General features: G+C 43.3%; 2 protein-coding genes across 3 annotated transcripts; both read right to left on the bottom strand.

The window, feature by feature from the left end:
- Nucleotides 1-415: 415 nt before the first annotated feature.
- Nucleotides 416-3686, bottom strand: adal (adenosine deaminase-like). 2 transcript variants are annotated; one of them, XM_036535380.1, is made up of 10 exons: nucleotides 3444-3686; nucleotides 2853-2983; nucleotides 2673-2733; nucleotides 2442-2529; nucleotides 2254-2335; nucleotides 1948-2074; nucleotides 1715-1795; nucleotides 1403-1541; nucleotides 1050-1150; nucleotides 416-934 (listed from the first exon to the last, which is right to left on the bottom strand). In XM_036535380.1, exons 2-10 carry the CDS (start codon nucleotides 2939-2941, stop codon nucleotides 743-745), a joined length of 960 nt encoding a protein of 319 aa, XP_036391273.1. In that variant the 5' UTR covers nucleotides 2942-2983; nucleotides 3444-3686; the 3' UTR covers nucleotides 416-742. The 2 variants fall into 2 exon arrangements, with proteins under 2 accessions (XP_036391273.1, XP_036391272.1); XM_036535379.1 differs by having other exon boundaries at nucleotides 3526-3686.
- Nucleotides 3687-4372: 686 nt separating this feature from the next.
- tm2d3 (TM2 domain containing 3) lies at nucleotides 4373-7313 on the bottom strand. Its single transcript, XM_036535627.1, has 6 exons — nucleotides 7163-7313; nucleotides 6447-6548; nucleotides 6175-6335; nucleotides 5804-5978; nucleotides 5527-5602; nucleotides 4373-5060 (listed from the first exon to the last, which is right to left on the bottom strand). Exons 1-6 carry the CDS (start codon nucleotides 7269-7271, stop codon nucleotides 4895-4897), a joined length of 789 nt encoding a protein of 262 aa, XP_036391520.1. The 5' UTR covers nucleotides 7272-7313; the 3' UTR covers nucleotides 4373-4894.
- Nucleotides 7314-15047: the final 7734 nt, after the last annotated feature.

The following is a 15047-nucleotide window of genomic DNA, read 5'->3' as shown; positions in this document are numbered from 1 at the left end:
CACCACAGAGCTGTCAAAATTGTAGTGTTCTCTAACCCTTCAAAGTTTTCACAAAGGGAAACTAGTTCCTGCTCACCCAGTTTTGACAGACTCTTTGACTTTGACCATATCGTATAGATCAGCGTTTCTCAAACCTCTCCTGGAGTACCACTTGTCCTGCATGTTTTAGATCTCTCCCTGCTCCAACACAGCTGATTTAAATGATCAGTTTATTATTAAGAAGCTTCAGGAGTTCATAACGAGTTTATCATTTGAATCAGCAGTGTTGGAGCAGGGAGAGATCTAAAACATGCAGGACAAGGGGTCCTCCAGGAGAGGTTTGGGAAATGCTGGGTTAAAGGCTTTCACCACTCAGTGGCTCAGGGTAGAATTCTCAGTTTATAAAGCCACTTGAAATACAAATCTTTGTCTCCAGTTTATTTTTTCCCACATTATATACTCACAAAAGTAGATCAGCAAAACATCCCTTCACGTACAGACTAAAGACACACTGGGTGCAGTCAATGCTACAACGGTTGCTACAGTGATCACAAAATAGGCTGGTAAAGCTCCTTTAACCTAATTTGAAAGCAGTGCTTCAGACTCTGGATCCATAGATGTGTAAATCCATAAAATCTGGTTTAAGCAGATTCCTTTTAGTGGGGTCAGTGGGAGAGGTAGAGTTCCCTGGAAATCAGTGTGCCTGAGGTATTCTGAGGGCATCCATCTGGACATCCTGAACTGGTGAGAGGGTGGGGGCACGTCAGCGCAAGACCTGGGGCCGAAGTAATGCCCACCTTTCATACAGCTGCTTCTTGAGGCCATCAGGGGCAAAGCTGCAGCTGATAGCCTGCTGGGACAGTTCCCATATGGCTTCCTGACTAAGCCCAAAGGTGGAGGCTGCCAGCTGGTACTCCTGAGAAAGATCAGTGCTGAATACTCCCTTGTCATCCGTCTGTGGGGAACACAGAGACTGGCAGTGAGTTAATGGATTTGTTGAGAGGAGGGGTTTGTAAAACTGGCACAGTGAATAGGATGGTCATATGGGGTCAGAAAATAAAATAACTCACACACAGCACGCATGGATGCCCCATCTGGTACCAATACAGGAAGTGGTGTTTATCATAGGATTCCACTGTCTGGCCCTTAACATTGGAAGTCAAGCACAACTCTGCAAGGACAGATGGGGATGAAAGACAGGAAGGACAAGGATCACTCTGAAAATGAAAGTTAAAGCTGAAAATAGTCTATAATACAACAAATTGGCTGTAATTTTCCTGTGGGTTCATCTGCTGAAGTACTTTTTGGTTGTCGCCGTTTGGAAAGTCACAATTTAGAGTATCAAATGTTTCAAGTAGGGAAATCAGTACCACTGTGTGAAAGTGAGAGAGCCACTGTGAAATGAACTAAATCTAATTCCTACCCAGGGGAATGTTCCTCTCTCTCACTTTGTCCACCAAGCACTTTGACCCACCCACTTCTGGGTGTAAGAATGTTCCATGGCCAATCCTGTCGGGCGGTATGGTCAAGAGCAGCTCTGTCTCCTCCTTTTGTGAGGGAACCTGTAACAATGTAGTCTTTTGCATTTCTGAGAGGATGGATTTTAACTCATTTGTTCAAAAGACAATATAATTGTCCAATAAGTCACTGACATCAGAACAGAGAATTAACAGTGTATAAATATCTCTCAGCCCACACGACAGCAATAAGTAAATAATGTGTAACAGGTGATTACCTCCGATAAATGTAGAGCCAGCTTCAGGCCACAGTTCTTGGCTTTCTGCAAGGCAGGCAACAGGTCTTTTCCATGACCCACCTTCAGAAGGGGTAGATATTAGTTAAGCTCCACAGTACTGTAGATGGATATTACGGGAAGATAACACTGTATACTTGCATTTCTACTGTTAAATTTCATCAGGCTTACAAAAGCATTTGGTGGCCACTACATATTAAGCCTGATATACTGACCGTTGGGTCCCCGCTAAGGTCTAGCCCAACCACTACTCCATTACTGGATGTCATGAAATCTTCTGCAAGCTTAACAGTCTCCACAGCCACCTCAGGTCCATTCCTTCGGTCAACGGCCACTAGAAACCTTACAGAGAGGATAAGCAATACGTAAAAGCATTACTATAATGTTATGAAGACTTCAGGGATTTAGAGAGTTACATCAGACACCTTAAGATACCAGCCAGAGTTACTGACCTGAGACGACAACAAACAAATAACAAATTTCAATGAACAGAACTGTAATGCAGTTAGTTCGTAATTTACCTGACTTCAATGTCCACTCCCTCTTGTTTACACTGACGAATGGCTTCAATGACTGTTTCCACATACTTCCTCTTTGTCAGACCTTATTGATACAAACAAAATTTTTCTCCCGCATAAATATAAAGCAAATGTGTTCAGTTCATTTTTCCAGAATTCTGTGAGAGAACAGGGAACTCCCCTCTGGGTACCTGTGCGTGTTTCTTCACGAGGTGTACTTCGCAACTCAAGGTACCGCACTCCATCTGCAGCAAACTCCTCAATCACTGCTTTGGCAACCTATGGGAAATAAAGTGCTCATTGCTGTTCCTGCTCAAAACAGAACTAATGTGTTCATAACTACAACACTTTATCAGACTGAGCGCTGGCTCTTTATTTAAGAAAAGCTTCTAAGGGAGTCTAAAAAGCAGCAATTACTATACCAAGAGGAGGTCTTCTTCTGTGTCTATTAGCTGGTGAATCACTTTGAAAACCTGAAAGCACCTGTAATGAAACATTAGTATGATCACTGTCAATGCAAAATATAGCTGCTGAGATAAAAAAAAAAAAGGCAATTAGGCTGGCACATTAAAAAGTGTTCTGGCTGTGACGTGTATACCCACTCGTCAAGTGTCCGGCGTTGACCCTTGCGGATGGCTGTCATGCTGTGCTGGATGTTGAGATGTGGTTTGCGAGCAATGAGGTACTCCATAGTGGCCGCACTGACAGAGCCATTGAGATGGGCATGGAGCTCCTACACACATACACAGGATTCGTCTCAGATTCAACCAAAGTAGGCTAGTTTTAGGTTTGTTAATTGTAAGTAACTACGGAAAAATATTCACGTTACAATATTTAACTTGTATGGTATCGTATGTGTATTCCTGACTAGCAACATTCGATGTTAAAACCCCCATATTTAAGAGTTTACGTCAATTTAAATGTCTAAAGCGTTTTCAGCGCAGGTCGACTCCGTTAAAGTTTGTCTAGGTAGCGCCGAGAGCAACGTGTTCGGCTATCTTGCTATATTGCAGGGCTGGTTAGCTAGCTAAAACAAAAGCAGAACTGCCGTGCAGTGAAGTTATCCGAGTAGCTATCGAGCTAGTTAGTACCACAGCTGATAACAGCAGTTTCGTTGCTGTACTGCCTGATCAGTTGGCTAACGCCCTAAAAATACACATGTATGTCTACTATTGTTATAGCTTTCTAGCTACCTAACTGGTCGCTTGTCCTCCTAGCAAAGCCCTTTGCCGGGAATACTAGCCAGCTCGCTAGCTAGCTGTTGGTGGGCATTACCACTTTCGGAAGCTGTCGATAAAACGGCTCTGCTGGGGTGTCCATCCCTATTAAAAACTCTTTGACCGGTTATTTCAGTCAACAGTCAAATCTTAATCTGACTTTAACAGGAACTCGGCTGCACAGAACTGTTCCCAGCCAAGCTAATTAGTGCAAGTAGCTTTCCGTGCACATTTTGTGTTGCACCGGTTGATAGCAACAATCTAAGCACACCCCTCAGCACCGTGGACTCTTTCATAGTCGTTCTCCTTAGCACGTAGTAAATCCGTCAAATTACAAAAAATGACTTCGGTCATTTTCGGTTATTTATTAAATAAATAATATTAAATATTAAAACCAATTTTAAAGAACACATGCTATTCGCAGAATTACTAGTCACATACATACCATTTACTATTGCTATAATACACTACTGGGCAGAAATCCTTGGACTTTATTTACATGTTTTAACAAACCTTTATTTTCATTACCAAACTCAAAACATGAGCAACTTTTTCAACAGCAGATAACCACTTAGTGCTGTACATAATCATCTATTGGATGCGTCATCATCGTCAGTTTTACATTGCATACACTTTCATAATATATACATTTAATATACAATAAAGTTTTCTGTTGCACTTTCAGAAATGTCAAACGATGAAAAACAGTAGTAACATAACCGTTACGTTTCCACCCATTAAATGGTATGGGTCTATCATTTGAAGGAAAAAAAAACCCTAAAAACAAACCTTTACAGTTCATGATATTCCAAAATGAAATTCTTCACAGAATACTTTTCTGCACTCACATATTTACAATGTAATAATTAATATATAGATACTGAAAACAGGATTTAACAGTCGGTCTTGAAAAGGTCAGACTAAATACTGATCCTGTTTTCACAGAGTACTGAGAAGACTGTAACCAGGTGCACTGCAGGGGACCAGCTTACCATCTATCATGCTCCACTTCAAAACAGGTACATTTACACCACTGCACTGCTGGGCATTCTAAGTCTCAAATGGACTAAAGTAATGGGGTACTGCAGAACAACCCAACACAAACTGCACACACCTCCCAGCACTAATCTGTGTAACTCAATCCCTCTTTCCCTTTTCCACAGCAAGGTCAACTACAGAAAACGGAAATAATAAATTATACCATGGGGAGACAAACAGTCAGGGTGAGGGACAAGTGGGGTGACAAATGCAGGTAAAGATGTCTCTCATGAGTCGATTCTGGGGCAGACAGGATAGTGCAGTGTGTTGCAATGAGAGTTGTACCAAGGCATGTGTGAAAAGAAACATCTTGGTTGAAGTGATAAAAGTTACATAGTCATATGTGAGCAGGACGCTAAACCTGCAGCTGCCCAGTCACTTTTTTCTGCTCAGATGTAAAGTGAGCCGTCTGCAGGACCCACGTAGCCCACACCGATGAGTAGCACGTCGATTAATGTCCAGATGCCTAGTCCCCCAAAGCTGAAAAGTTTCCCAAGGCCTTCTCTCCACTGGCCCAGATAGAACCTGTCAGCTCCAAACCCGCCTAGCGTAATACTGCAAAAACACAAACAGAGAGAAATGTTTCAATTACAAAAGACCCTCAGTCTGTAACATTTCTGGTAACAGTGTATTACAGTCTACTAATACAATATGCTAGTTATTCAGCTGTTACCCACTCATTCATCATTTTAAAATAATGGAATGTTGACTAAGTGCCATTGCTAACTGAACCACTTTTACACCACATCATAGTAACAATTTCTGCCTGGACCAATCATTCAGATTTGCTCAGAATTTTTGTTTTAATTTTGAGAAGAACATTATCAATGATAGATACACATTCAGAAAAATTACATGATATGCAAGTCTCTAAAGACAGAAATGGAAAGAAACAGGATCAGCTCTCTCAGGGTAACAGCTCAGTACTTTGCAGTGTGGTACTGTACATAGTACTGTGTTGTATATGAGAAATCCTGCACAGTACACACTCACTCCTCTGTGGTGTCATAGCAAAGGGTACCTCAGTGCTAGTGCTGTTGACCACTTGTAACCCCCTGTCCAGTTGCAGTACAGACGTTTACGAAATTCTCTCTGCCCTGTAGGGGGGAAAAAAAGCAAAATCTTTGCAGTACAGCACTGTATTGTTGTCAGTGCCAGACAATAAACTCACTGTAATACAAGAACTTTGAACAGTGGCTAGAAATTCCCAACCAGCAATTGCTCAACATGTGCTACTTTCTGTGGAGGCATGCCATTTGAAAACTGCTACCCACCATTATAACAACAGAGGCCCTTACCCAGGCAGTGCACGTGGTCCAGCACAGTGCACGTGGCATTGTAGCGCTTGCGGGGACAGGCCACTGTCATGCAGTTGGTGGAGTTGGTGCACCGGTACTGTGAGGGCTCCAGCTGCCAACAAAACTGGCAGGTCATGGTGAGGGTGAAGTTGGTCAGCTGCTGTCCCGACTCCCCCTGTTGGCAGACAACACGGCACACTCAGCTGAGGTGCCACTCGCCAAGATCACCAACCAGCGCGGTCACACTGGCAGATGTGCTATATACTACTTATCTTTAAATACAACTACCTATGTGAATGACTGACACCATTCAGAATTACACATTCAGCCATAAAAAATAAGTCATCCTCCGTATTGCCTTTCAGACTCACAACGCAGTGGACACCGCTCCTGGGTCTACAGGAGAAAGAGACTGGCTTTCCATAGGTGCAGTTGTAATGAGTGGTGCAGTTTATGCAGTCAGCAGGTAACTTTGTGCACAGGCCACCACTTGGACACTTGGAAGTGTAGCTGGGTATATCCCCTGGAGATGCTGCATAGACAAACAGTTTGACAGATGTGTTATTTATTTATGTCATTCATCATCATCATCATCTTCATCATAATTTTCATTAAGAATGGTAGTATTGAGAAGGACTGTTACCCAGAGTGGCAGCTGGAGCTACAGGGCTGGTGATAACAGGACTCTGCTGGGCATCTCGGGTGTACGGAGGCTCCTGGCCCACATGGGGAGAGCTCAGGTATCCTAAAACACATTACACAGATACACGCATCAGCACAAAAGACAAGTATTTGGTCACACAAACAGTAGTTCTTACTAAGTCTGATAGGAGCAATCTGTACTCATGAACCATTGAAAGTAGACAGTATACCACTGTCAGTTGATCTCGTGCTGCTGAGTTACAATGCGATGTACCCAGAAACGTAGCAGTTACATATTCTGTCGGTCTGCATACACGGGTGAGTCCATATCAATCAATTTTTCTGCTTTTCAAAATTCGTTGGAATGGGGGTAGCTTAGCCTCAAAGAATATTCTAGATAGCTATAAAGCTCTTAACTGAAGATGTCACAGAGATAGCTAGCCAGTCAGCTAGCTATATTGACTATTAAACTAGATCGGAAATTGGAAAGACTGCATCTTGAAAACGTATGTCTTAATGTAATATAGCGTTCAAAGCTATTGTCTGAACATTTTGCAAAGGCAAATTTAAAAAGTCATGGTAGATGGCTAACATTAGCTTGCATAGCAAAAGATGTCTCCATTCAGCTAACCAGCTAACGTGCTAGCGAGCAGCACAAAGGACCGATCAAGAAAACATCAAAATAATATTAACATAAAACTGCTGCATTACGTCTACCGTTCACAGATTGGAGACAGGAGTCGAAGAACAAAAGTATTATGATCCCGTGGGTTCTCATGTTGTGTGGCCCTTTCTCTGACCCCCGAAAGTGGCAGTCCGTTCCCATCCTAAAGCTTGCTGTGCACACATTCGACTTCCTCAATCCTTGCTTGGTGCTATCTGAACTCCGCCTACTAACAGCCTTTTTAAAGGGGCCGCACGACATTGCGTTGCTCAACTCATGATGCAGACGGGTATCAACCGGACTAGTTGACATTCATTCGTTCATTTAACTTAAAATAAAATAGCACTTTTCGCAGCGCTTTCAAACAGTTTTTAATCAAATTTAGTATGTAGTGCCAGCAAGTCTATGATGTTGTGAGAACATTTGTATCAGCACTGAAAACAAGACACCTTTTTAGGCTTTTTCTGGAAGGTGGTAACCCCGTATTAAAAGTGACCCATCCAATAAAGCTATTTTGATCACTAGGGGGCACTACTGAGACTAATTCCACTCATCACAATTTCAATCCATGCGGAGTGATGGCATGGTAGCTGTGACCCCTCAAATGCTAGACTACAGGCAAACATAAGCAGAGCTCCCTACCCATCTCTGGGGGGAAAAATTTACCATTTACCAAACTACAAAGCTTTGGCATGTGGCTTGATTTTTACTGTTCAAAAGCAACAAAGAGGGAAAGCTCTGGCTGAAGTCACCAACACTCAATCATAAAAAGGACAGACTTATATGATCAATCTTTAATGTCATTGGTCATTTGTAATAACCTTTTGTCAGGCACAAACAGACATATTCAGTCAGCACAAACATTTACATTTATTCATTTAGCAGACGCTTTTATCCAAAGCGACTTACATAGTTTACAGTTCTTTACATTTACATTTATTCATTTAGCAGACGCTTTTATCCAAAGCGACTTACATAGGTTACAGTTCTTTACAATGTTATCCGTTTATACAGCTGGATATTTACTGAGGCAAGTGTGGGTTAAGTACCTTGCCCAAGAGTACAGCAGCAGTGTCCCAGTGGGGATCGAACCGGCAACCTTTTGGTTATGAGTCCTGCTCCTTAACCACTAGGCTACACTGCTGCCAAACAACTGATGGCATCAGAATCATTGGCTGCTCTATTATTGAATATGTTAAAAATGAACCAGGAAATAAGGAGGAAATAACAATAAATCCATCCAAGTATAATGTTAAAACCAGAGCGATGATTTTCTTTTAGAACAGAGTCTCCAGCAGGGAAAGGATGGTGTGTCAGTCTGGGGACCAGCTGTAGCAGACAAGTCTCACTGGTGCAGTGCCCTGAGTCAGAGACAGAGTACCCTTTACACGGTTCAGGCCTGCATGCCAAAATCCAGGTCAGCACAACTAGGATGTGACTACATGACACCAAGAGTCTCATATGTTCTTCAGCCAGATGTAATGTAGAAAACTCCCCTCTACCAATCACACATCACACATTACAGGAACCCAACAACCTCTCTTCATGTAGTTCATATACCTTGCAGTTACAAGGTGGTGCCAGGTGGTGGCATCCTTTACACACAAGCTGGGCCTCACTGAACAGCTCAAAGTTTTTCTACAAACCGGACGAGCTTTGCACCAAATGTGTCAGGCAGAGGAGCCCTTAGCTGAGAGGTGAGGCCAAAGGCTCAGAGTAGCACCTTTCTGTGTGGGGGGAATGAGGGGAAAAGTGGTTTAGCAATTTGCCCTGATCCCCTGATGGTGGTGTGCAGAGCACCCCAGATCTAGTGAGACTGACAATTTGTGCCCCTGTTTAGTCAGGCAGGAAGAGAGACAGACAGGCCAGGTGGGGTGGGCTGGGGGCCTAGGTCTCCCGGGGAGGGACTTATGTCTCAGAGCACCACAGTCTATGCCAGTCTTATCTTCATACCAAAATTTTAAAGTCCTGTCATAACTTTTTACTCTCAGGTTATCCTCATTGCTCATTTTTAGAAAAATAATGAATTAAATTATTTGTCCAATGGGTAACATACAAATGTGTTTCATAGATACCTGCAGGGCCTCAGTGTCATATCAGCGCAGCACTCAAGTGTTCATTCAAAACAACTGTCTTAACTCTCAGCTGTACTCTCAGCTCAATACAGGCTGACAGATGTCTGTAAGATTTCAGGAATCTGTTACTGATGCCCATTATTGACTCATGGAATAAAATAGAGTGCAGATGGAAGATGAGACATAATGAAACCTCTCTGTTATTGTTGATTGTCTATATATCTCTATTTGCCATTTAAAATGTATGACGAATTTAGTGAGAATTTACTTGCAGCTTAAAGATGCACTGAGAGATCCTTTCTGTGCTATAGACCCACCCCAGACTTCTAGCTCTCTGGCCCTCACTCTCATCCAGAGAGAGATATCAAGGGATTAGTCCTAGCTGCTGGCCACCCTGAAGGTGGTATCTGCTGTGGTGGCCAAAGGATGCCTGAGAAAATGAGAATGGACTGGAGCTATGGGCAGGGGAGACTGAGTCCAGGTCAAGAAACTGGGAGCATTATGTGTGTTGCGTGTGTATGCCTGCATGCATGTTTGTGTGTATGTGTGTGTGGGTGTGTGTCCGTGTCATTATTGACTTGTATTGTTTTTTCAGTACTTTCATCACTTTTCTCCAGCATCTGAACCTAGGAGAGGTGTGGGGTGCAGGACTGGGACACTCAGTGAATCAGTGTCAGCAAAGTCTGGGAGACCAGCAGGTGCAGCTGGTAGGACACGCTTAACCCCAAATGCCCTTATTATCATCAGGAACATGCAATGTCTGCATCCACATTGCAGTCTACTCATCTGCTGCTATTGTGTACTGTTTGGGCACTATGGCACTTGTTACCTGAGGTGAATTACAACCATGCAAGAGTGTGACTCCAAGGACATACATCTGCCCATGCAGTGACTGTGTGTATTGTCAGTGTGCATAGGGGCAGAAATATATACTTGTGTGCAGACAATCCAATGACACAGCTGATACAACTGCCAGAGGAAAACAGGCAGTATGTCAGAGACCAAAGACCCCATTAAACGTTTTTCCTTGGTTAGCTGTTAGTATTGAGTTCGAGTTTGAGGTTGAGGATGAGGACATGTAGATGCTTGGGATGTTGATATGCTCTGGGAGGACACCAGGACTCTGCCTTCACTCATACCCTGCTCTCTCTCTTCATCAGTCAAGAAACAGAGGGAGAGCTAGGGAGAGGCCTCCTCCTAGCTGTGGGCTGGCGTTTATTAGCGCCGGCTCCACATGATCTCATGTGGGAGACGGTCCTAATGGGGAGACAGGATTTGGAGCCAGATGTGGGTTTTAGCTCTGGATGAGCCCAATGCCAGTGCCTGTGTGTGGTACTCCATCCCTGCCATCTGGTTCCCATTCAGAGTGATCAGATCGTTTCTCAGTGTTATTATACGTTTGGAAAAAAGCAGAAGAAAACTGTACTCTTTCTAATAGAGCAATGCTTGAATACTCCCCACCCCCATCTCATACTGGGTCAGGGGGATTTGCGCCATGGCACGTCAGCCAGATCAGAGCGGATCTGGTTCCGTCCCATGCAGGCCTTCAGCTGATTAAAGTCCCAGAATGCATTGCTGCTGGAACTCAGAATTTCCTGCCTTCTCCTCCAAGACAAGCCAACTCCTCTGAGCTCCTACAGAGCAGTCTTTGTTCAAGCGATTCATCAGCTTGAAATATGTCCCCTGAGCACAACAATGTGAAAGTGAAGTCAAAGTAAAAGCATCTCTCGTTTTCCTCTCACTCAGTCTCTGAAACAGTATTATTTCTGTTGTGAAGCCTGAGAAAGAATGGATGTACAGTGATCTACCTCCGCCCTTTCTCCCCTTGTTTTTGGTGTCAAGTGTAGTCATTCAAAGTATCAGCCTGGACCTATATTAATCAGATAAACTGGAGAAAGTCCAAACCTTGACCCAAGTGTATTAAATATGAGCTAAAATTATGCATTATACAAACACAAGCTGATTTTATCAACATTAGAAACCATTTGTTATTCTTTGTGTTTGGTTTATAATTAATTCAACCTTCCAAGATGAAGCCTACACAGCAACTTCATAGCAAGATTAAAGACACAGACTCTCAAGCCTCCTTATTTGAAGTTTTACGGGGGCCTAAATAAATTCAGATGCTGTTGTAATAATCTAATGCTGTGCTCAGAAGTGTCGCAGATCTGAACCATGTGTGAGCGAGGAATGGAGCTCCCAGCAGCCAAAGCTGGGCTCCATGTGTGTACAATGAATTAGCATTGCAGCCTGAGGAAGCGACCTCACACACACTCCCCACACTCCCCTTGGACACCAGACTTGCCTGTCCTATGCAGTTATTCAATTAGTGTATTAGCTTTGGTTGATCTTTATCATTTCAGCTCGGATAGAAGGTCCCCGTGTTTTGTTTTGTGAATTCAGAGTCTTTAACATGCAGTTCAGGTGAGTATGTTGAACTGCCCAGCTGGGGATCTCTTGGCTGTTTTTTGGGAATGTTTCTTGGACCCACTGGTTGGTCATAGAAATGGCCACTGGTAGGCATGGCTGGAGACCCCCATCTCCCTTCTGGGTCCCCAAAGCATATCCCACAGCGCGTGAATGCCAAAGCAGCAATAAGGTCCATTTCAATCCTAGCACAAGTAAGCTCTTTTGAAAAGCAAGGTGCTAAAGCTTCTCATTTTTAGTTCTGTAAGCCCTTACCTGGGTCTACATTTTCAGATTCAACAGATTTTCAGGATCTATACGAGATAGATACTAATGCACCACCACAGTTGAAACTAGTGGCTTGGGTTGTACTGTCGAAGATTCTCTTTCTTTGCCACTCATGTACATGACTACTGAGGGTGATGTTTGCAGTTTGCAGTGTTTGTACTGGTGTTGCTGGCTCACCTTCTTCCTCCCTGTCCTCCAAGGAAGCACTTGCTTCCTGGCCACCAGACCCAGGATCCAAAGTGAGTAGAGCTACATTGGATACACTCACGCACACAGACCCAAACTCTCTCTCTCTCTCTCTCTCTCCCCCTCACTCTCTTTCTCTCTCTTTCTCTCTCTCTCTCTCTCTCTCACACACACACACACACACACTCATTTTTATGATTAATATTTTCTTGCGGTCTCTGACTGTCAATAAATTGCATATTTTGCAACATAGAACATTGTGCACACACTCTCTTTCGTTCTTCCTGACAGAAAAAAAACACACACAAATACACACACATCATGCAGAGGGCTGACTTTTATTACCCCAAATTTCTCCATATGTGATTGTTGGACCTCATCCTGTTGCTGCTGCCTCCAGTCTATTGTCTGTCCATTTGTCCCTTCATCTGACATTATTGAACTTAATGTCACAAATCTGCTCCTTGACCATGAAAATATGATAGATGTTCATTGCTAAGTTCAACCCTCATCACACCCACAGGCATCATTCATGTGAGCCAACCCATTTAGCATCTGTTGTATGCTGCTTTTCATCAGAGTAACGTAATGATCAGGTACAGTAAAATGGCCAGACTTTAGCCCTGGCCCCAAACTGTTTTGCACTCTCTTGCAGGTGACGCTTAGTCACAGTGTTTAGTTTGTCTAAATAGGGCCCACAGTCAGCATTACACACACTTTCAGGACATATTTGTGACTGCACCTATAAAGCGCATATCACAGCCATTAACAGCTAACAGAAAAACTTAATTTCATTGTAGCTGCACACAGAATGCACTATAGAAGAACTCGTGCCAAAACACATAGTGTAGATTTACTTACAGGTTACACACAGAAGACAGATTAACACAGAGAGTGCACAGATATCTCTTCACAGATTTTAAGAGAGGCTCACTGACTAATGTGACCTCACACATTAAGTGTGCAACAGCAGCCCAAAGTTGCTGTGATTTTTCTCCCAAACTGGAGATTTTTTTTTCTCCCCCTAGTAAAATATGAGCCTTGCTTTTACCATTCTGTTCTCACTCCAGGAGCTGCCAGCTCTTTGATGTTGGAACTAAGCTGAGCCACTCTGTGTTCCACTCTGGTAGAGAGGGCGGCCCACCCCATAGCTGTGCAGCCATCCTGTAAACTTCACCTTTGGAAAGTGAATCTGTGTCCTTCACCCCAGACCCTGGCCCCGACCCCGCCTGCCCACATCAGAAAACACTTAGCAGCAGCCCCCTCTGCGCTCGTAAAGTACTTCAGCTGAATTTTCCCTGACACCTGGGCCAGGGGCAAGGGGAGAAGGGGGGGGGGGGGGGGCGTGGGGGCATGGGGGCAGGGCCGCTGTAGGGGTGGGGTGCTGGCCATTGTGAAGGATGTTAGAGTGAAAGAGGAAGGATGGGGGAAGCAGGACAAGCCTTTGACCACTGGGCCAGAGACACAACCCTCCCTGTGTGCAATAGGACTGGGACAGACAGACAGCTAGTCGCTGCAATGTTCTGGAACATATTCTGGATGCACTATGGATTAAATATTACCTCTGAATTAAACTTAACCCTGATTATGTGGTGTAAATATAATGAGGGTACATAGAGTGTAATGGGCTGTCAGTTGATGAGGGAAAAATAAGTGAAATTCTAGACAGGGTGAGGTGAAGGGCCAGACAGAAGTGTTGGATATGAGAGGGAGTTAGAACAACTGATGTGAGTTTCAGTGAAAATATGAGAAACTGCTGATCCAAACTCTCCTTGCTGTGGCTGTCTTAGCCCCCAGTGAACTCACACACTACCATGTAGTTCCAACACATGTACACCTGTCTGCCTTTCTAACTTCATATACTTCAACCTTGCCTTATTTGCTCTCAGACCAGTGCAGATTGACTAGGTTTGAAGAGAATCCAGTTGTTTCTTTCACAGTTTTCACAGTGAATTTGTAAAATGCACTAGATCAGAAGAGGAATGGCAATATACAAAAATGTGCAAAAAGCTGTAATAAAGAAAATGTTCTTTTTGGGTGTCACTGCTTTTTTGGGTGTTTTTGGGTTTTGTTTTGTTTTTTTTTTTCATTTTCAGAAATATGTGCTTCTGATCATTGTATGGCCTGAAATGTACCAGGTAAAAAAAATCTGCACAATTCAGTGTTGTCTCTAGTGATACAGTCAGGTATCCAAACAAAACACTGTAGCTAAAGTAACTGGCCTGCTAGGAGGCTTTGACAGTCATACTATTTAGTCATACTATTATATTATTATCATTATTATTATTAGCAGTAGTAGTAGTAGTTATAGTAGTAGTAGCAGTAGTAGTAGAATTTTCTTTTTAATTAATCTGGCAGATGAGTCTTATGACAGCATAAGGACATTCCTGGAAAGACACATCACATGCATATCACAGGATCACCAAACAAGAAAAAATGTCCAGTCTGGGATATGTGGCCCCTGAGAGAAGGATATACCATATAACCAGAGGTTTCTGAGTTCGTACGGGGGTTTAAGGTCTGAGGATGGAAGGAATGAGGTGCTCCTATTACACTAGCACATCAGTTCTGTTTTTCATCAGTGGTGTGACAGGTACGCTTGCAGTACACTCGCTTTCAGTACACTCACTTGTACACACTGTGTACTTGAGACTAAACTCACTTTCACACTGGGACTTTGAAGTGGAAAAACAGCAGTCAAACTGGCTTCTGTTTGGCGATTCCCCAAAAAAAAAAACCCTTCAATGTTAGATCAGCTGTGTGAAGTAATGCGCTTTACTCCAGCAGCATCCTTTAAATATCAATTAAAAACAGGCTCCACTCACGAGAAGTATGACACCAGTGAAAGTTCAGTCTATACACTGTTTGCAGACTCTCCATGTCTGCTTACCCATTCCTCTTTGCCCCTTGAGGTATGACAGAGGCCCCAGTCAAAACAGCAGCTGAGCTGACTGTGTTTATACAGAGACAAGCTGACGGTGTC

Source organism: Megalops cyprinoides, chromosome 8, assembly GCF_013368585.1.
Source record: "Megalops cyprinoides isolate fMegCyp1 chromosome 8, fMegCyp1.pri, whole genome shotgun sequence".
NCBI lineage: Eukaryota > Metazoa > Chordata > Actinopteri > Elopiformes > Megalopidae > Megalops > Megalops cyprinoides.
The sequence above is the reverse complement of the archived record's forward strand: the minus strand, read 5'-3'. Positions and strand labels throughout refer to the sequence as shown.

Coding starts and splice junctions, on each gene's coding strand:
- adal (XM_036535379.1), bottom strand. CDS start 3,570: ATGGACACCCCAGCAGAGCCGTTTTATCGACAGCTTCCGAAAGTG. Junction 2,530..2,672: donor CAGAAGAAGACCTCCTCTTG/GTATAGTAATTG, acceptor TATTTCCCATAG/GTTGCCAAAGCAGTGATTGA. Junction 2,336..2,441: donor TCGTGAAGAAACACGCACAG/GTACCCAGAGGG, acceptor TGTATCAATAAG/GTCTGACAAAGAGGAAGTAT.
- tm2d3 (XM_036535627.1), bottom strand. CDS start 7,271: ATGGGAACGGACTGCCACTTTCGGGGGTCAGAGAAAGGGCCACACAAC. Junction 6,549..7,162: donor CTGTCTCCAATCTGTGAACG/GTAGACGTAATG, acceptor AATGTGTTTTAG/GATACCTGAGCTCTCCCCAT. Junction 5,061..5,526: donor TCAACAGCACTAGCACTGAG/GTACCCTTTGCT, acceptor GTGTTTTTGCAG/TATTACGCTAGGCGGGTTTG.